Source organism: Corvus moneduloides, chromosome 4, assembly GCF_009650955.1.
Source record: "Corvus moneduloides isolate bCorMon1 chromosome 4, bCorMon1.pri, whole genome shotgun sequence".
Lineage (NCBI taxonomy): Eukaryota > Metazoa > Chordata > Aves > Passeriformes > Corvidae > Corvus > Corvus moneduloides.
The window spans coordinates 69,111,288-69,133,367 of record NC_045479.1 but is presented as its reverse complement, the minus strand read 5'-3'; the positions used below and the strand labels follow the sequence as shown (position 1 = coordinate 69,133,367).

Below are 22,080 nucleotides of genomic sequence, written 5' to 3'. Positions count from 1 at the left end.
AGTATGCTCTTAAATGGATCAAAGCATCACTGCTTCAGTGGAAATGACAAAATCCTCTATTTTAAAAAAATTTTAAAGTAGGGAGGAGGGTAACTGAGTAATTTATAATTTGTTTTTATTTATTTTATTAGTGGAAAATTTAAAAAATAATTTTGAAATTCTAAGTGGCACAACTTTGCCGATTTGGAGGTAGTAATTAGATGCCATATGTTAGCACTAACACATAGAAAAGTTGATAATTAATGCAGGCAGCTCCAGATTCAGGTGTGACTTTGACAGATTGTATGCAAGGGGTTTTCACAGACTTACAGCTAGGGATGAAAAGTCTGGCTTCACCCCTTCCCTTCTATATGGGAGTGAAAAACCAAAACCAAAACAAAACAAAAAAACCCTCCACACCATTTATACATAATTAGCTATTTATCTATTTTCTTAAAAGAGAAGGCATGTTCTGGGGAGAAAATGCACTCTTTATCTGACTGGACTCCTCAGAAATACAATAAAGAGTTATAATTTTGATATTTCAGAATTTTGGAGATTTAGAAGAGTGAAAAGAAAAGTTTGTTGGATCTTCAGGGAGATTTCCCATTATTATTACAGGGTTTAATTCTTTTGTAGCATTCAGAAAATAATCTCTATTCCTTTATTCTCCTGGCTTAGCCTGCAAGAAATGCTCATTACTGAAGCAAACTGAGTAAAGCTAAAAAATTAGACCCTTCAGGATGTTATTCTGCACATTGGATGTAATGCTGTCAGAAGACAGGAAGTTCAGTTTGAAAAGTTCCCCCCCAGCAGAGACAAACTTAATCTCAGATAACCTTTGATGGCTAACACAGAGTTCTAGGTTCAAACATGATGCCCAGACACACATGCCAGTGATGGCAGAGCTAGCCTTAACAGGGTTACAAGAGCAACTCATTTTAAAACAGGTATCTGCACTTCATCACTCAGGGTCCCTGCATTCTGGCAAACCCCACCCCAAATCCAGCAGGCTTAGCACTGGATGTGTCACTCAAACTGCCCGGGCAGCACAGCCCACCTGCATTTGTAATGTGTTAGGATGGATTAAAGGTGAACCCCATCATGTGTTAATCAAGAAACTGTGCAGTTTCATGCCATCCTTCCTATAAATAGAATTTAGGCCTTGTTTACTGTGACCTTCTGCCTGCTTCTGCTCCATTAAGGAGGGGCACTCAGCCACCCCATCCTACCTGCTACTTCCAAACTGTTGTATCTACTTCATTCCCACAGAGTGGTGCAAAAAAGTCAGAAATTTCAACTAATCCCATGAGTGAGGTTCAGAAATAATGATATCAAACACACACCAAAAAAGTTTTGATTTTTCTGGATTTTGGCTTGTTGAAACCTGCCCCAAGGGTGGGAGAGAGTTATCAAGCAGCAGTGAAATGCTTATGAGATATGTGCACACAAGTGCTGGCCCATGCACACTGTTACCCTTCTCCCATCCTTCTTCTTTGCCTGCTCTCGTTGCCCAAAGCACTTGCAGCTCCCAAGCTTTGTCCGGTCCCTCAGAGCTCATTTATTCCTTCTGTCCCTGCAGCTGGAGCTCAGGACATCTAGGTGTTATCATGATGCCCAAGATCTGGGAGTTGGATGGAAGGTAACAGCGTCTGTCAGTCTACTCAGTCAATGTAAAAAATCTGTAATCTTCTGTCAGTAGCAGGGGAGAGACTGCCCTGACAAAGGCATCCACCTTGCTGGAAGAGGTGAGATCCGTCACTCTTTGGAGGAGCTGATCTCTTGGCATTGCCAACAGCCAGTTGAGCTGACACTAAAACTGTAGGTCACTGAAGTTAGGCCAGATGGGTTTAGGCTGCCATCCTTTCTCTAAGCAGCAGCATCTGTCCCAGTCTCAGTGCTTTGCTGGGTCACATGTATTTAATGCTGGGCTCCTCATTTTGCAGTCCGTGGGAGAAACCCAACACGCACAGGAAAATCCTCAGGCTTGGCAGATCCAAAGGGAAGTTTGCTGACATCTAAATACATTTGACCAACACTTCTTGTACTCTGTTGTCTGTTTGATTCTCAAACCTTGCCTGCGTGGCAGGTAAGAATTCATTTTAGAAAGAAAGAAGTGGCTGACCAAAAATGCAGAAATAAATCCTGAAAATCAGTCTTAGTGAGGTGGAAAAGTATTCTGTTCTCTGTGTGGGAATATATTGTTAAAAACCCTTTCAGCCTAATAATATCAGATGTTCTATCAGATGGAGTGAAAACATGGCATTTTGATCTTGACAATTGTCACTTTAAATGTTTTTTATGCTGGGCCCCTAGCCAGAAAAAGAATAGCAATTTTCTTAAGCTTCAACACTGATCAGCACTGACTAATGGCACTGAATGCAAAGCACGTCATCGTATCAATATGTTTTCTGTACTCTGAGCATTCTTCATGACATCTGCATTTTTAAGATGTACAGTACACAGGAGCTGGATGTTTAATTTACTATAAAATCACCCTCAAGCTGCAAACCTGCAAATCATGTTAGTTAAATGGCATATTTATAGGTTTACTAGCGAAACCGAAGGAGGCCGGTGGGGAGTTTGTCGCCTGCTACTTTTTGGAAAAATAAAACAAAGCCTTCTGTTTGCATCTCATTTCTTTTGAGTGTCCATGTGAATCTCTTTGGTTTGAGGCTTTGTCCTGGCACTGAAGCAGGACCCAAGGGGCCTCCTGTGGCAGGCATTTGTCCAACTTAGCCAACAGCTATTTTTAAAAGAAGGTTGGAACCTAGTCACCCTTAGGGTAGACCTGCACACTGTATTTCAAGCCTAAGATCAACCCAAATTTAAACTGGCTGGTACTAGCTGACACAGAGACACAAAATGAGAGGTTTGTAACACAGAGCAGAAGGCAATTCTTGGAAATGTGCTTGGCACCAAGGCTTCACCCAGCCTGACCTCAGTCTGTGGTGTGGAGAAATCCAGACCTGGCAGCCCAGCTGGGTCCCTTGTCTCAAAACTTTTCATGCACCATGGCCACAGTCTGTGGCTGTTGTCGTGGGGACAGGATGGCCAGGGAACTTCCTCAAAAAGATTGCTCAAGGCAATACAGGAATTGTCTGCAGCTAAGTTACAGGCATCCTTTCACCAGCAGAAGTGGCTGCCTGCACTCCTCTTGTAGCTGTGAGCAAGGCAACTCAGCTTTCCCACCCTTAAAATATTAATTAGTAGCATCAAGGTCAGCTATATATTATGATTCAGATGTAAAATTCCATATATATTTATATATATTTATGTATATATAAATATCCCAATTTGTAGGTCTTATTTGCAATCATGCATTTTCAGCTCCTGATCTGTATATAACTGGCTCATCCCATGCATTCATCATTTCTTAACCCTTTCTGAAGGGTTCACCTGCATGTGGAACCTCAAAATAAAGTGTAAATGAAAATGTTCAGTCTTGAGGAATCTCTGCTGAGGAAAACATCTTCCCCTGGGTGTTAAATTCACACCAATTTTCTTGCAAGCTTGTAGAGTGAGACGCTGGGATTGAAGGGGCTGGTCTCTGTTTTGGGTTCTGAAAAATGCATGGGTTTGGTGCTTGCTTGTATAAAAGCTACCAATACTTTTTAAAGTCAGCGATTTAAGGAGAAAATTACTTCAAACGCTTCTCATGATCAATAAACATGAACCTCTTCTTGTTATTCTTGAAATTATTAAATGCACTGGAAGTGTTGAAATATAACACAAATAAAATCCTAGGAAAAAATGGACGCAGTTCCTTCTTCCTCAGCTGCAATTTATTCCATTTGACAAACTCATACTAATACAGGAGGCAGAGTTAGAGAGCAAGGGAGGATTCTTTTTTTTTTTTTTTGTAAGCCCAGAAATGAAAATACGTCATTACAAAAATAATTTGCACAATAATAGAAATAAGTAAGTGCAGTGCAGACTCTCTGGAGTAAAGCTTTCCTTCCTTCTTTGCTTCCCCACAAACCCTGACAGTCTGCTCATTAACAGGGAATTGGATTTACATGCCATTTCCAAAGAAGAAAGCACTGGTGTATGTACTGTATAATAAGCACTTAGATTTTTGGTTTAATATAGATGGGTCAGTGCATTAACATTTTTAAGTCTTTCCAGAGTGAATTAAGTTTTGATGACCTCTTTCATTTTGACAAGAGTCCTCAGCTTTAGACCTGTAAATTTGAGTTTGATTAATAGGACTGTGTGCATCCTGCTGCAGCAGTCCAGCTTGTGCTTTTGTTGGTGACAGTACAGGCAGGAAATATTCTACCAATAATTCAGGTAAAGCACCTTTTTCATCTTTTTTTTTTTTTTTTTGCAAACTCAGCATCATCACTCATCCAAGGGCGTTCAAGTGATGTCCTGGAATATGCCTTGTGTCCTCCTGAAGGGGAGAGGGCTGTGGCACTGAAAAAATCAGCAGAAAAATTTAACGCATTCTTTTTCCAGAGCAGTCATTACACATCTGCCTTTCCAGTGCCGTGCATTAAGTTGGCTGAAATTGAAAGCTCAGATAGGAGCTGCTCTCAAAACATTTCTCAGGAATATTTTTCATTAGCTTGTATCATTACGTGCACAATCCCTTATTCACCCTCACCCCATCATGATTTCTTTCACACATGAGGGGGTGAGGGAATTTATCTGAATTAGAATCTATGCAAAGATATCTTTAAAAGTGTCCTTAACAGAGGATACTTTTCTTTTAGAAGCCGTGTAGCAGAGGTGTATGCAGAGTGACTAAGACAGCCAATTAATATGTTATATAAACAGTGAGCACCACTAGAAAAAGGAGAGAGAGAAAGAGAGAAAAACGAGATATTTGGGGTGGGGGAGGGAGGGGGAGAGGGAGGTTGTAAGTATAAAGTGTTTGCCTTAGGACTTGTCTTCAGTTACAGAGCCAGACTCACATGACTGGAGCTTGGTTTGATGTGGTAATGAAGCATTGATCACAGGAAAAAGATGAAATGGCCTTTGCTCATTCATTATTTTTATCTTCTAGCTGTGGAAGACAGAAAATTGTTCATAGGAATGGTTTCGAAGAAGTGTAATGAGAATGATATCAGGGTGATGTTTTCTCCGTTCGGCCAGATAGAAGAATGCCGAATCCTTCGGGGACCAGATGGGCTGAGCCGAGGTGAGTGTGCAGTCTGTAAAGTCTCTTTTCTTAAGTGCTAATTGGGAGCTTTATGTCACAGCCAAGGTAGGCAGAGCTGCTGTCTGCAGCGAGAGGTTACGCTGTAAAACGTCCCACGTGATGAAGGTATCCACATGAACTTTTCACAGTGACTGAAATTATCACCTTTTATTTCCAATGTCAGAAAGGTCTCGGTGCCAACATATTAACTTGTGTTATCACCCTGTTTGTCAGCTGGAAAGGTTCCTTTGCACCCTGAGAAAACACCCTCAGTTTTCTGCTCTCACAAAATCAAAGTTGCTCCCCTGACCCCATTTCTGCTTTGTAGCACAAAAGGCCAAAAAAAAAAAAAGAAAAGGACAGGACCGCAAATGACTGCTTGAAGGCATAAAGGGTGATGGGAACTGGCCCTCGCTGTAGCACTATCTCCTCCATTCCTGTGTTTTCTGTAACTATATGCAAAACATAGGTCTGCTTTATCTGAGAAACAAAGAGGTTAGCTTGGACCTGAGAACTTTGCCTGGACAAAAGTTTGTAAAAAGAGCTTTTAAATCTTGTGCCTCTACCACAACCCAAAAACCAGGGCGGAGGTGTTAAACATGACCATCATGAGTGGTCAAGTGGCCAGCCTGAACTTGGAAATGAAAGCAGCGCAGACTTCAATAGCCAGTGATCCCTTTCGAGTGCAAAAGTACCTTTTAGGGAAAGACCTTCTGAAAACCTATTGAAAAGAAAGATAATTGTATCTTGATGACCCAGACTACATATTAACTCCATGGTATATGGACCTGAATTTATTCTCAGAGCATGAACCTTCTCAAAACATCAGTGCCAGGGGTTGTTGAGTGGAAAAGGAAATTGGGATAGTCCCATCTCTCAGTGCAGGATGATGCTGTGGTACCTGCCACAGACATTTAATGGAACAGGGAATAAGTAATTTTCATTGTGGAGCTGTGAAAAACATCACATCTACAGAAAAAAACAAATACATAGAAAGCACAGTTTATGCATTTTATTACATTTTCAAAAGGCATAGAAAAAAGTAATAGTGCCCATTGTGCATATAGATATGGGTATAGATTTAGAATTTTTTTTCTTTACTTTTGGATCTATTTGTTTCTAGTAGGCAATAGGATCCACAGAATTTGTGCAACAATTTGTGCATGGGGTTTTTTGTTTTGTGGGCAGCCCAGTTTCTATAAAACACCTATACATTTCAGCAAAGGAAGTGCAGGTATTCCTATATTTCATGGCACTTCTTGAAAGCACTTACTGTAGTACTGCTGAATAATGACTTGTTGAAAAGCCGCTCTGACAATAAATAGGGAGCCCCAAGAAAATTATGCATATTTATGCTTTGTGATCCCCAAACTTTTGGGGCTGGGATGCAGCAGGCCCTTCAGGCAAGAAGAGCCTCATGATCATGGTTTTTGCCTTGGGGAAGATTAGGGCAGAGTCTGAGGTTGGTTCCTGCAGCTCAGTAAGGAATGTTTACTGATGGAGTCGAGTGTTGCCATTATCTTTCTAGACCCAACACTGAGGCAAAATAAGTATTTCTGATTTTCACTGATTTCATTGTGTAAGCAGCACAGGGAAGGGATGATGGAAGACACAAGTGGGAAAGGAGCTAATTAACTACTGAAATAACAAGATCTGAGCATCAGATGTTTTGAGCCCCAAAAAAGATTTAATTGACTTGTCAGCATCACCCAACAAAGAAATGGATCTTTCCTGGGATCCATAAAAATCCCACTGCATGCTTGCTTTTATTCAACAGACTGGGTTTAGTAGGACCATAGAAAAGCTAATTATGAAATCCAACAGAGTAAGTGAGGTTGGTGGGGTAGTTTTGTTCTGCTACGAACAGCAATCTCACGACAATCAGGAGCTGAGATTCCTAAGCCACGTCTCCAGTATATCAGGCAGGGCAGTGTTGTGTGCTGGCCAGCACAGCTGTAGAGTTAATGTGCTGTTCTCTCCTGCTGGAGACTGAAGATCTCAGTCCAGGTAGGTCACACACCAGTAACCACAGCAGAGCTGCATCCTCTGTGCTACTTGGGTTCATTTTGGTCACAATCACGACTGATATTCTATCATGCCCTCATGCCTCATGCCTTGTTAAACTCGAATTGCTTTCTACACACCCATGTTCACACTTTAAAATGAGTTTGGCTGCACCAACCAGGTTTTCAGGCAGATTTTTATCAGCTTCAGAAAACCACCACTCCATGAGATAAGACAAAGCATTGGGAAAATGGTTGGTATTGCAGTTGAAATGAAAAGTGCTGAGGGACATCTGCAGAGGAGGGAGCTTGACTGAAAAAGCACAAGGTGAAAAACTGCTTCAGGAGGGAGGACTTACACTGTTAAATCTTTGTAAAGAGTTCCAATTCTTAATGAATTTTAATTCATGTTACCATTTCCAAGATGTTAATTCCCTTTGCCACAAACAGTATTTGTTTTCTCAGCGCCTGTCTGGATGTACTTTCCTCCTAGAGACAGAGGGGTAAATGAAAAATAGTCACTGTCTGAGGAAAACACTGACCTTTCCATGCCAGAGCCTTCGGGAGCTCAGTTTAGTGCTCACAGCAGTGAGATGGAAATGTGGTCCAGTAAACTCTGTTTGGCATCTCTTTTCAATTGCATAACAAGTGCACATCATGGTATCTCAGATGAAAAGAGCTTGAAAAGTATCTTCCTTGGTATTTATGCCAGCTTTTGAGCTCTCTTAAAAGGTTCAGGCAAATAATCTGCATTACCAGCAGATAGTTGCAAGGAATAGCTCCAGGTTACACTGCTCAGTAGAACAGTTTTGGTTTGGACTGGGTTTGGTTTGGGTTTTTTTTTTTTACTTAGTAAAGACTGAAAAGGTTTCAGCTGACTTTTGTTTTAGCCCATGTCTACACTACAACAGCAACCTTACCACTGGTAGGGTAACAATCTGCTCTCAACTCATAGGCAGGATTAGGGTTGCACTGTACCACATGGGCTCCAGTAGCAAGGAGAAATCCCATCCTGTGGCATCAAGGGGAAATTTAACACTTTGTAATGAGTGTGATGTAAGTGCTAAGATAAAGGGAGAGGAGGAGAGAGACAGAACTCGTTCTTTCTGTTGTAGTTCCTAACCAAGAGTTGACAGAACTTTAATAAAGTTGCACCCATTGCTGTCACTATTGATAACAGGCCATCACCTTTTCCACTCAAAATTCCTATTGTCAGCTGTTTGAAACTCAGCTGTAAGATGAGACTAAAGTAATGATACAGAGCTCCATTGGTAGAGAATTTTAAAGAAACTGAGGGGGTTTTTAGCTTGAGTCATGCTTTCTCCCATTGTTACTCACTCCTGCACCTAAAAAATAACCATTGTTTATACCTGTAACTTGCTATATTTTGATCAGCTACAAGAATAGGCAGCAACCAAAAGGCATTGCCTTCCAAAGGCTCTGGGATAGTCCCTGTGAAATTAGCTGGCTGGCAGCGAGTAATTCCTAGCTGTGAAAAGTATTAAAAAATAAAAATACCCTGTTGGTAGTAGAGATAAAGAAACCAGGGATAGCCGACAGCCATGGAGGCTGGCCACCTCTTGAGCAGGGTTCATGGGACTATCTAAAGAAGCTTGCCACTGCCTGTACGATATTCATTATTCAGAGAGAAGAATTCAGCCTGCAGGGTTGTTTAATCCAGCACTTTTTCTGAAGAGCTAAGTATGCTTTACAAAAATTCATGATTGTGATATCATGTGCTAAGCTTCATTATCATGAAAAAGCAGAAGTGAACTGCCGCAGATGATTAAGATTTTAAATCACTTATTGTAAACAGCTTAAGGAAACTTTCAGACCTCCTGACTCCCAGCACTATGTAATGTCTGCATGACCACAGATGCCAACACAGACAGCCAGGCAATGAGAGCTGAGTGTGCAAAAATAGCCAGAAATACCCAAGTTTGATTTGTAGCTGTACCACTGATGTGTTGTATTGACCATAGGTGAGTTGGTCACTCAATCATCTCTGTTCTCCGGGTGCTTAAAGTAAGGGTAGTGATGCTCCTCTGCCTTTGTAAAATGCTTTTTTTTAGATCAGTGGATCAATATCTCTGTATCACTCTAGGAATTATTACCATCCATAATGATGATAAAAAAAATCCTCTTATCCTTATCACAGGAGCACCACATAGCAAATTATTCTGCTGTATTGCTAAGTGCAGATTTATATATCAGATACCAGAAAGAAGTCAACTGGGTTAATAGCATGCACTGAAAAAACCTGCTAATAACATGTAGAGAGAGTTGGCTATACCATAAAAATTGTGAAAAAGCTCAAAATGCATTTTTCTACATCTTCTAAGCTCCTAATTGTATGATTTTTTTAACAAAACATCACCAGGCACATGGGACGAGTGAACATTTCTGCAGACATTGATTACAAGGATTGTTTTTTTCATTCTTTCTTTGCTTTAAGAGCAGGTTAGAAATGGAATAGCAAGTTACACCATGGTCAGGCAATTTAATTTCTTGAAAATCCATTCAGAACTTTGAGATTCGAGGGTTTTCTTGATGAATTAGTAAAAGAAAATTAGTATTTGCATCCCAATTAATTGCAGGGAAGGATAGGTGAGGAGACTTTTATGCTGGGTTTTTTTTTTTCCTCTGAATATTTACTGCTCCCTTCTGAGCTAAACTAACATGAAGTGCCAGCTATGGGAACACCCTAGATTAGGGGTCACCTTCTGAATTGTATATCAGTAAGTGGTGGGAAACGAGGACAGTGGAAGTGCTGTATTTTTAATAGCTCTTCAGAAGTACCTCAGTGCCTTATTCCCTTTGCTGCAATGTGGTAACATTTTCATTTTTTCCAATCACTATGGCACATTTAATTTTGTTTTCCCTTGCTGAAGCTCTTTTGCAGCTGGGAGGGAAGAAACGCATCCAACTGACCAATGTCTCTGCTGGCCTTTGGCCAGTAGCTACATCTCAGATTTCCATTACTGCAGTTTTGCAGCAATCCCTCCCAAGAGGGAAGCCTGAAATGAAATAATTTGCAAGGGGCTTTATTCCAACAAGAAGATCATCGAGGCACAGTTAGAGAATGTGGTCTTTGGTACCCATTTAATTCCGGGTTTGTGTAAATTCCACCTACTGAGATCTGTACTTTGCAGGGTGGGTAATTGAATGTCCAATTAGAAATGCTTTGAGGGAACCATGAACTTCAGGAAATTTAAAATCTATAACGTGTCATCCAGTCAATAGTCAAGTCAGTAGAGCTGAAGAGCTGAGGCATGGTTACAGGACGTGCCTCTTGTTACCTTTATGTGCCTGATATGCATAAACTGAAGAGCTTCACTGTGGCTTTTTCAAATTATTTTCTTTAGACTGAATTGTTGGACTTGGTCTCAGACATGTCATTGTGTGTCTTAGGTAATACTTAACAACCAAATATCACTACAGTAAACAATTTGATGTACAATTTAGTTTGTAGATGAAATGTATTTTAACCACCAAGACAGATTTTTGTGTGATGTCTTCATTAGAAGGCTGTTTTCCAGGATGTTCCTTCCTTCAGACTGGGCTGTATTAGCACAGGGTAGAAAAGGAAAAGTCTACTTTGCAATCTCAGCTAGAAACATTTTAACCCAACTAGAGCTTATTTTTATCACACTTCAATTTCCATAGCTTTTTATTCAAGCCTTATCTTCTCTTTAAATAGAAGCTTTCATCTCAGAGGATCCCAACTACTCCTTGCAGGAGTATCTGGCAGCTTTTCACTTTTGTTTCTTCACAGAAATTGAAGAAAAACTTTGTTTACGGTGTACTTGGAAGCTCTGGGGCAGCCATTACAGCACCAGCTGCGCAGCCACCACTCGCAGCACTGCGGTTGCTTGGGTGGCTTTGAAAATCTCTTGAGTCTTCTTCTGTGTAAAAAACATGTTTTTAGACTTCCAAACAATGTCTCTGCATTTTGCATCTCCCTTTGGCCTCACTTTAAAACCTCTGGTAGACAACAGTGGTTTCATGAGGGAGCTTTCCTGCGTAGGTATAAACCTTACCTGAGGCTTCCATATGTAAAAATGTTCTACTTCACTTGCAGCTTACAGGTATTGATCTTGGGTTAGGCTGTGCAAGAACTGATGACTGAATGTTTCTCAACAGTCTAGGAAAACCTGAGATGAGAAGAATCACATGAAGCAGGAGTTGAAATGGGGCAGAGCTGAGCTTTTTTAAATATTTCAAACATTCAGTCACTCAAGCAGCAAGCCCTAGTTCTGGGATGGCCAGGATCAAGGAGGAGGCCTATCACATTTCACTGCTTTTTCAAAATTCTCTTTTGTTTTGTTGTGGGAGAGGGGTAAGGAGCAACCCTGTGAGTTTAGATGTTCTCTCAGCCAACGTGGCAGATGTGATAATGTGCTCCAAAATTTCTACTATGCCAGGGCTGGGTGCCTTACTCCAGTTCTGCCTGCTGGAGGAAATTACTTCCAGCAGCCTTTCCCCAGTCACTCATTTATCTGCTGTAGGGGGTGAGAAGGCAGCCTTGGAGAAGCAGCTAAAACTCTTACATCTTCTTTCTCCCTCCGCTTTTCTTTCTGTCAGTGATCCCTGACGTTTTGAAACCAGAGCTGATAAATAAGTGCAAGGTGTCTTGCAGGTTGGCTGTTTTTACAAAACAATCTATTTTTTGGTGTAGCTAGGTAGCTGGTTGTACAAAATGAAGTTATTTCAAGGCATTAGCTATAGAAATATCCCCCTCTCCATATTTTCCTTCCCAGAGAACTCGATAGCTCCAGTAAGAAGGGAATAATTGAATATCAGGATTCAGTGGGGTAGAACAGGAATAGTTTGCTTGTAGCTATGGGTCCAGAAGACCTCGGTCCATTGCATGCCAATCAATGCCATGTTTCATAGGATGAGGTAAGAGGCTACAAAAATCTTTCTTGTTTCCTTGCACCATGAGGCATGAAATCTGATTAGTCCTGTCCTCTTATAATTGTGATTTACGGTCCTAAAGCTGGCAGTGTGTTCCCAAAAGACCACCTGCACCCATGTGATACAGTGAGTGAGAGTGTGCTGGAAAGGGTTTTCCCAACCCTTCAGAATCATAAATAAATGAAATCCAGTGTCCTTGGACACCAACTTTTGATTAAATTCTAGGTGCCCAACAAAACCATCCTCTTCGAGTGCATTTGTGCCCCACAGAGGAAAATCAAGGTCCTGCCATTGGCCATGGCAATGAATACAAGCATTTCAGAAGAACAGCTTTTCTGAACACCTAAATTATAAATGCAAAGTGATTGAGTTAAATAGACCAAATCTTATGACATAGGCTTAGCTTCGCTCCGGTGTGGCAGTCTGGTCATGAAGGAAAGGACTCCACAGTTCACACAAAATATATAGGATTCCATATTCCACGCATAATAAAATACATATGCACTCATAATAAATATACAGATGTTGTGTGTGAGTGTCCAGGTTTGGTAGCTGAAAAATAACCCTTGAATGTGAATACATGTAGCAATGTCTGGAAAGATGGGTAAATTAACAAATGTTTAATTGGGACATTTATTGGCAACCTCTTAAAGTCTGGGTTTTCAAATAATTTAGAAATAAAATTGTCTACTGAATTTTTGCTATGTTATTGAGGTAAATTGGAAATTTGCCGTGCAAATGGCCACTGTCCATCGGTGGGAAATGGCCTGCTGAATGGAGATAACAAGGGGACCTAACCTTGTAGCCTCTGGCTGGCAAACCCTAATTAAAATGCAGTCCTATCCTCTCTGTGGAATGCTGCTTCCAAATGTTCATATTCAAGCTGCATAACCTCATTCATCAGGCATTCCCCTTGCCCAAAGAACAAGTTTCTTTCAAATTGGTACAGAGATCTGCTACAAAGGTCTTTTTGCTTCATGACAAAGGCAACGAGACCCATGCAAATGGTTTTGGGCTGAGGAGTGAGGAGGAAGGCTTTGCAGTGGTGTTGGGTGCTGAAAGTACCCAACAGCTGAGCCCTGTGGTTAAAAAGAGAGAAAGCTTAAGGGAGGGAAGGGGGTCTGCTTTATCTTGAGAGGAATGCAGCCTTATTTCTCTGCTGATTCACATTGCTTTTGAGACCTGCTAATTGCAACATCTCTCAGTAAGTTACTTACAGCAGAACTGCTGGGGAGAAATTGTGATAAATGCATAAACTGTGTCTTATTGATTTTTGTTGACATTTTACATGCTTCTCATGCATTTGAAACCTCCATTCAGTAATTGTCACTATAATACACACTCCTGGATAGTGAGAGCCAAAGAAGTGAATGAAGCAGTTTCTTGACCGTTATCAACAATATTATTCAAGGCTCTGCATGAGGTTCCTTGCCTGCCCTCCACTATAACTCTATTTGTGCTCATCCCCAACTGCATTTGCAAAACAAGAAAAGAAAACCCTTGGTGTTATTTCCTCTGTTAATGTTAATAACAGAAATGGTATTAAGAGAGATTACTTTGAGACTGATGGTAAATTTGTGCCTCTTTAATTTTAGTGTACGCAGCACGATGGAATCTAGCAGAAGTACTGTAGTTTATTTACCCTTCTACTGCACATTTTGTTTAGGTTGCTGTACAGAAAGCTGGTTTGTTACATCATATTCTTTGACAGAAATTTGTTGCTGAACAAGACTAGTATAGCAACATGTAGTGAGGCTAAACAGTAGTGAGACATCATCAGCTGTTTTGTTACCTAAGAAATACAGAGAGTCACAATGCTGCGGTGAAGTTCGGGTGAAAGCATTCTGATTTCTGATTTTATGATGCTCATCTATCAGCCAGAGGTACATAAGCCAGCTTAGGTTCTCTTGAATCAAGGGCCTTTACATTAAAGAGAAAAAAAAAAATACCACATGATGCAAAAATGCATTGACTTTATTTTCATGACTAGATGTAGTGCTTTTGGGTAATGATCAGGCATTGCTTTCTCTTACTGTTGTTTGATTAAAATGTGAATGCAGTCTTGACTTGATAATCTTACCAGGTACACACAGAACTAAAAAGAAAAGGTATTCTATGCCTCAAATTGATTTGCGTAAACCAAACAATCTGTTGCTTGCTGGATTGCAAAATAGTTTATTTTGCCCATTGGCCACAGGGGCAACAATATTGTATTTTTGATGCCAGAATGTAGCTTTCATGCATTAGCTCTAAAATGACAATATGCTTTAGCCTCTCAGTGCTTAGATCTGCTTCATTTGGAAATCTTTTAAGTAGTAATAATAATAATGTTTTGAGGAAATTGAGTGGAACACTAAATTATTCTCTGAAACCTAAGTTCAAACTGTGCAAGGCTAAGGGAGCTGAAAATCAATGCACTTTTAAAGTCATTAGAGATCACAAGTGAAATAAGTCTGTGTTGCTTTAGCTAAGCTTTTAGTGTGCCATGGTATTATTACAAAATCAGCCTGAATCTGCATTAATTTCACAGTCTTTTTCTTTAAGATGCCCAAGGGTGCATGAAGAATAAAATGTAAATCTCAGGAGGAAATGTTTTTATTAGGCAAAAGGGCAGTGAGTCATGCACTAAAAACGTTGACCTGCACCATGCCCAGTGTAGGTATGGCTGACAATAGTAAAAGGGTGGAAAAATAGCCCAGGAATTAGCCTACTGGCTTTTCATTATGATTTTAAAGGCTGAAGAGGGGAAAAAAAGAGTGATTTTTCAGTTATTCATGCATAGCTTCAGAATTGTTCAAGCTGGTGGTAGCTTTCACAGCTCAAAGAATTATACTTGTATGTAGGACTCAGAGAAACAAAAACCATAAGGATTTTTATTTTTAATATGTTATTTTCTTAAATGTTGAGATTTCACCTACATTACTGAATTTTGTCTGAGTCTTTTCACACACAGTCACAGGCTACACGGTGGAGTTTTTCTCATTCTTATTTGTATGATCATTCTTGGTGCATCACAGTAATTTGTGATGCTATGGACCCCTTTATTAAATTCTCAGTTCAGCTGTCGGTGATACTGACATTTATTCACTATCCACAGTTTACCTACACAAAAGCCAGAGCAAGCAATTGTTAATGCATGTTCTGAATAGATTTAACTATGGCTACATAAAAGCCTTATTTATTTCAAACCCTGTGGCTAAAGAACAAAAACAGTAATAAAACAAAGAAAGAAAGAAAAACAAACCAAAACGAACCAAAAAATTAAATAAAAACCTTCTTGTCACCCATCCCCACCTAATTTTTTTTCTTTCTTCGATGGTCAGATTAGCAAGTCAGCACTGTCAATAAATAAACTAGAGAAGTTGTTTATTTTTATGTACTACTGAGAACAGTGTCGTCTTGTGGCCGTTCTCGTAGACTGTGTTGGTTTAACAAGCGTCCAACCCTTTTGTCTTGTTGTTTTTTGTCTTTCCTGCTCCCTGTCCCCTTGTTCCCACAGGCTGTGCGTTTGTCACATTTTCTACAAGGGCAATGGCACAGAATGCAATCAAAGCCATGCACCAGTCTCAGACCATGGAGGTACAGTACTGTATCATTTGCCCTTTCTTTGTTTTCTTTGTGCAAATGATTGCGAATGGTAAAGCCATGCTCTCCTGGATCAGATCAGACACATGACAATCACAGATTTAAATTTTTTACCAGTTCACTCTAGCTGTCTTCGTGAAGCGTGATTTTTCTCAATCACCTGAAAGAGCACAGTAAGGCTGCTGTGTGGTATCCAAACACAGCTCTCAATCCTGTTTTCAGTGGCATTCAGCTGAAAATAAAAATGTTGTGAATACCACTCCTCATTCGTACTCAGAGTATCTCTCTGATGAGTAAATTACCTCTATTATATTTAACACACGTTCCCCCAAAAGAAAAATCTTAGCTTCTTTTAAATAGATTTCTAAGTGTTGTGGTTTGCATTGCTCTGAGAAAAAGCTCAAGAGGTTTAACATGGCCACACTGAGTTACTAGTGCATGTGTTTTTCTGCAAATAGAATCTCTTTTTAAGTTAATATGATTTCGCCTTCTTCATGTAGCCAATAAAAATGCTAATGATGACAGAACATATTGGAGTGTGGCACTTCCTGCAGAGCACCATCGTGGCTGGCCCATCATAAGCAACACTCTTCATTCCCTTCCAAACTGCCTCTATGGCCTCATATTTTATCATCATGAGCAACTCAAAACTTTAAACTGGTTCACTTAATGTGACTTTAGCTGCTAGTTAATGATCTGGTCATTGGAGTGGTTATTGAATGCCACAGCTTGTCTGGCAATCTCAAAACTTTTTTCAGTCTGTGATTTTTGTCATGGTCTTTCAGAATTTTGCACAAAAAACCGCACAAGTATGAAATCTTTACTTACTCTGGATCTTCTAGCTTATCATTGGAGAGTGCATGTTATACTGTATTATGTATACTGTATCTTCGTGTAGTGATGATTTTTCTCAGAGGTGGCATTGATGTTATGTGCACTTGTTTCTTTTTTTTTTTTTTTTTTTTTTTTAATTTCTTTTTCCACCAGGACCTTTCAATTTTTTTTTTTTTCTCTCAGTGATTTTCCTTTGCAATGCTCTAGTCTCCCAAAGCATGCTGGGTGCTAAACAATCATTATTGCGTCATGTCGTTGAGCTGCTTTGTGTAACGAGCCAAGGGGGGAGACCAGGGGTGGGAGGGTGGACAGAGAACAAGGAGGAGGAGAAGATAAAATTCAAGCCAGTGCATGAAAATGTCACTAACTGTTTCCTGTATAGTACAAGTAATGATATCAGCATTGCAAAGCTATTGTCTTTCCAAACATCACGTTTGAATTTGGTTGAGCTTCTTTTATAATCAATGTGTTTTCTTTTCAGTGCAATGCATTTTTAGACCCTGGGTATACAGTTTTAGTTGAGAATCTGCCAATGAGATGAGAATAAATGAAATTATCTTTACTAGAAAGCTGCTGTTATACAGTCTATGCAGTCTGACAGTTTATTGTGAAAAAACTGCCTCTTTGAGTCTCTGGAATAATACCTGTAGTAATTTGTCTGCCATGCACTGCTCCATTAATTCCGATCTGTATGTTTTGCTGGGTTTGATTCCAAGTAAAAAGGAAATGTTTATTGGTAATACTGTGTTTTACCTATATTTTCCATGTGTTTTAATGTATTTTTCTGTCTAGCAAAATGAATTTTACACAGCTCTACTTCCGAATGATGCCTTTAAGATGGTAAAATAAAGACATAACACCTCCCAGACAATTCTTCCACTCTTCTGTTTTATGTGGCACTCCAAAAGGGGCTGCATTTTGACGGGATACTCTTAATGAGATTAGTTCTGTAGAATAGTTACCCTTGGATCAGAATCCTCCTCAACACCTTTACAGACATCATCAATGAGATCCCCAAAGTGGCAAAGCAATTCCAAATATTTCGCACTTTGAACATCTGGGTCTTTGCGTCAGTTGAGCTCAGGCTGAGTCCCTTCTTGGAAAGAAGCCATACAACCTCCCGCTCCATGGAGGAGGGACTCAACCCAACAACACACAGAAAAATATGAAGGCAGCACCAGCTGTTGGGGAGAAAATGGCACTGAATGGCATGGAAATATGAAGCCATTGAATGAGGAAGGCAGATGCACCTTGTATGTGTGCTGGAAGCTTCCCCTCAAGCTAGAAAATGGAAGTGCATAATACAGAAAACACCCTGTAGGCAAAAAAAAACCCATTTGCTCACGTTTGCCAATACTCTTCTAGTGAAAAGTTAAATTGAGTTGACTAGTGTTACATGTCAACCCTCAGCCTGAAACAGTCATCCTTGGACACTTTGGCTTCTTGCTCTTTTGCAAACAAAAGTGGGCTTAGGGGAAGATATGTAGTACACAATTGCATTGCAACCCAATTACTACAGATTTTTTTTCCTATTTTATTATTTTCAGTTCTTTAGCATGCGTCATTGACCAAGATGAATTCTCAAAGAGGGCTAAGAAAGAGCAATGGGGATGTTAAGTCCAGATGAACACATCTCTTAGAATAATGCATTCTTTTACTGCTCTTTCCACCTGACTTACTGACCTGGTTAAATCAACTGATTTTTAAAATATAATTGCTGCTCTAAAGTGTTTGCTCTTCTGTTTCTTTTCTATGGAGTTCTTTTTTTTGTTTGTTTAAGCCAATCAAATGCAGCACCAGTCGAAGACACTAATTTTTTATCATAGAGTAAATTTGATGCAGCAATAACAACCCTTTTCTCATATAGAGCCACTTGCTAGATATAATCTCAGTCTTCAGAATGTTTGCTTTCTTGAAAATGATGAAGTGATGAAATATAGAGCAGGCGGTGAAAAAATGAATTATAGATTCATAAATAGCAGAGATATTGTTTTTATACAATTTACTGACATTTAAGCATTCATAAATATGTCAGCTGTAGTGTTGAATGCTGAACTACTGAACTGAAAACTGGAATAACCATATAATATTTCTTCCTTTGATACTCATTTCTGTTTCTTTGGAAATAGACTTGATTCTCTTGTACATCCAGGCAGAAGGCAGTAAGTTCCAGTTGTTCTTAGCCCAGTGTTACCAAACCCCGTATTAGATAGAAAGAGCTTCCTTTTTTTTTTATTAGCAAAACCAGAAAAATCTCTCTCACATCCTCTGCCCCCTGGCTCCTTTTTCTTTCTTCTTTTTTTCTTAATGATCTTCTTTTTAATATTAGTATAAAAATCACTGGAGAGAGGTAATTGTGTAACAAGCTGACTCCTTCATAATCTTTATTTGATTGCTGGAGTGTTATGTATCTTCTTTCTTCCTCACTGAAACACTGAAAGACATTTTTACAATGAAACACACAGGAGAAGAATTTGATGTGGAATAATAAACCACAAGTGATGATTTTCTAAGATAATTCTAAAGGAACAGTGTTGATGGGAGATCTTTATATGAGATATTATTATTATTGTTGTTATTGTTATTATTATTGTGGTTTATTTCATCATTTCATCTGATGATTGTGAATATTTTTATCACTTGTCCTGGTGTGAGGTTCTTCAGAGAAAAGGTACATGGCTGCTTTTTGTAAATAATTGAGGACAGGAACTTTTCTGAAGATGTTCAGAGTGTTGTGAGAGCAGCCATGGGAAGAGTAGGTGAAGTATAACCCTGCTCTGCATCCCACGCTGTACACTCTGGCTAGAGCACTGCTGTGTTTCTTGGACTTGAGTCACTTATCACTCCTGCCATTGTGTTCAGATTGAAGTTAGACAAGAAATTAGTATAACAAAGCATGGCAAGGGAAGTTATTCATTGGATGCTGTGAAGTTGAAAAGCAGTATGAAATGGATTGACAGTTCCAATGACTCACAAAATGCTTGAATTAATTTGAAGAACTGCATCATTGCAGTATATAGTTTTCTTTCTTGATCTGAAAAAAATGAAGACTTGAAAGGTTAAAATATGAAACATTTCTTAGCAGGGAAAAGAAACAGAGAGAAATCAACAGAGACATCTTTCGTAATCACGTCTCATTCTCTCAGTGACTTTGCCCAGGAATGGCCAATTTGAAGTCCTAAGGAAATTCCAGTTTACCTCAAAAGTCCATTTGGTCTGTGACCTTCAACTTCTTCCCAAGGGTCCCTCAGCCATGGGTGAGGAGTAGGCTGCAGACCAGACCTCTAGCTCTTTCTACAGCTTCCCTATTTCCTAAGGCATCTTACAGCCTTGCCATACCATGTAACAAGAGGCTGATAGAAGCAATAGAAGAAATGGTGGCAATCAGGAATGGGCTGCCATCGCCAGAACTAGTCCCTTTCGGTCTGCATCCTGCCCTTTGTTCACATCTCAAGGGTGCTTGATACAAAGTGTGCCTGGGAGCGGACCGCAGGTGGGTGAATTGACCGGGGGTCCTTGGTGTGAACAGGGCCGGTGCCTCGCTGATGGTGGGCGCTGAGGTAAATCTGCTGCTCCCAGTCTATTTAGGGGGCACACGCCAGCTGCACCGAGCGTGACGGCACAGCCAGACCGCAGTGGCAGGGCGGTGTTGGCTGTGTGGTCCCTGGCAGCGCAGAGGTTGGACACCTCTCCCTTTGGCGATGCCTCGAAAACAGACTGCAGACAAAGCATCACGTCCATCTCATCAGCTGTGAAGCTTAATTAAAGAGGACTGGTACGCTTTGCTGTCTCTGGCAGCAATTTTGATAGCTGGAAGGAAAAGAGAGCCTGAGGAAAGGTGCTTTATAAAAAGAGCTGGGGAATCAATAATTTCTCCATAGCCTCTTTTCCTAAGAACATGAAAATCTTAGTCCTTGTGGTCCTACACATGCCAGTCGCAAAGAGAGGGTGAGCGATGTCATTGTGCCAGTGCCAGTGCCAGTGGCCCTACAGGACATGGCTGAGCTCACAAGGTGAGGGTGACCTGGTGTGATTTAACCCTTCTGTCTTTCCCGATCTGTCCAACCACAGGGCTGCTCTTCGCCAATCGTGGTGAAGTTTGCTGACACCCAAAAGGACAAGGAGCAGCGGCGTTTGCAGCAGCAGTTGGCTCAGCAGATGCAACAGCTCAATACTGCCACTTGGGGAAACCTCACAGGTCTTGGAGGACTCACACCACAATATCTAGCTGTAAGTTCACTTCAGAGGCGGTGGCTGTATTATACTGTAGTTATTTTAGGACCATGGTAAATCAGTTCTAGTAAACTCCCTGCACTGCTAAATTGTCCAGGAAACACAGTGTGTCTTCTTCTGGGTGTGTTTATCATGTGGCCTAAAAATAAATAACAAAGAATAGAATCTGAATAAGCTTTTGAAGATGTGCCCGTGCTGTCAAAGGCAAATATTTGAAGTATCCTTTTGCTGCAAAACAAATCATAGATTCATAGAAAGGCTTGGGTTAGAAGGGACCTTAAAGATCATCTAGTTCCAACCCCTCTGCCATAAATAAAATTTGATTCCATTAGTTTTAATGGGGGGTTTTGAATGTTAGTCTGGTTTTTACAGCTGGAATAAAATTTAAGTTCTTCCTTAGGGGAGGACAGATAGGCAACTGAATACTGTGGGGGCTATATCCATATGGTGCGGCCTCTAAGCTAGAATATTGTGGTTCAATCAGCAAATTTCCACATTTTCATTTGGAAATGGCTTTTGCTTTAATACGTGGTCCTGTCAATGCTAAACATGCATGGTTCATATCCCCTCACACAGAAAGTGAAGGTGGCCGGGAAAAGCCATAAATTTAAAATGGTATTTTCCTTGGTCCATTTGTAAGATGAGAAGCTGGTAGCTGCTGTCCCTGCTGGAAAATCTGAAATCCACAGCCACGTGTCTTAGGCCCTGGATGGCCAAGAGAGGCTCCCCTTCATCGCAGCTGAGAGGGAGCCACTGCCTTTTGTGGCTCTGGAGTTCAGAGGTCTGGTTGAGGAGCTTTTGGATAACTTGGGGGTTCCTCATGGTTCCAAGTAAGACAAATAGAACCTCACGAAGTGCAAGGCCAAGTGCAAGGTCCTGACCCTGGATCAGGGCAATCCCAAGCACAAGAGAATGAATCGAGAGCAGCCCTGAGGAGAACTTGGAAGTGTTGGTGGATGAGAAGCTTAACATGACTTGTCAATGTGCACTTCCAGCCCAGAAAGCCAAACATGTCCTGGGCTGCATCCCCAGCACCGTGGGCAGCAGGTCAAGGGAGGAGGTTCTGTCCCTCTGCTCTGCTCTGGTGAGACCCCACCTGCAGTGCTGGATCCAGCTCTGGAGCCTCCAGTACAGGAAAAACATGGACATGTTCGAGTGAATCCAGAGGATGCCACAAAGGTGATCAGAGGGCTGAAGCACCTCCACTATGGAGAGAGAGCTGAAAGAGTTGAAGCTGTTCAGCCTGGAAAAGAGAAGCCTCTGGGACCTTAGAGTTTTCCATACCTGAAGGGGGCCTCCGAGAAAGCTAGAGAGGGCCTTTTTACAGGAGCATTTAGTGACAGGACAAGGGATAATTATTTTAAACTGAGAGACGGCAGGTTT

General features: G+C 40.6%; 1 protein-coding gene across 18 annotated transcripts in view; it reads left to right on the top strand.

The window, feature by feature from the left end:
- CELF2 (CUGBP Elav-like family member 2) overlaps positions 1–22,080 on the top strand; it is a 550,002-nt gene that overhangs the window by 474,358 nt on the left and 53,564 nt on the right. For all 18 annotated transcript variants that reach the window (XM_032105245.1, XM_032105237.1, XM_032105239.1 and 15 more), the window contains 3 exons: positions 4,991–5,125; positions 15,545–15,624; positions 20,536–20,694. In XM_032105245.1, the coding sequence (XP_031961136.1) occupies positions 4,991–5,125; positions 15,545–15,624; positions 20,536–20,694 (374 nt within the window). The remainder of the gene's footprint in view (positions 1–4,990; positions 5,126–15,544; positions 15,625–20,535; positions 20,695–22,080) is intronic.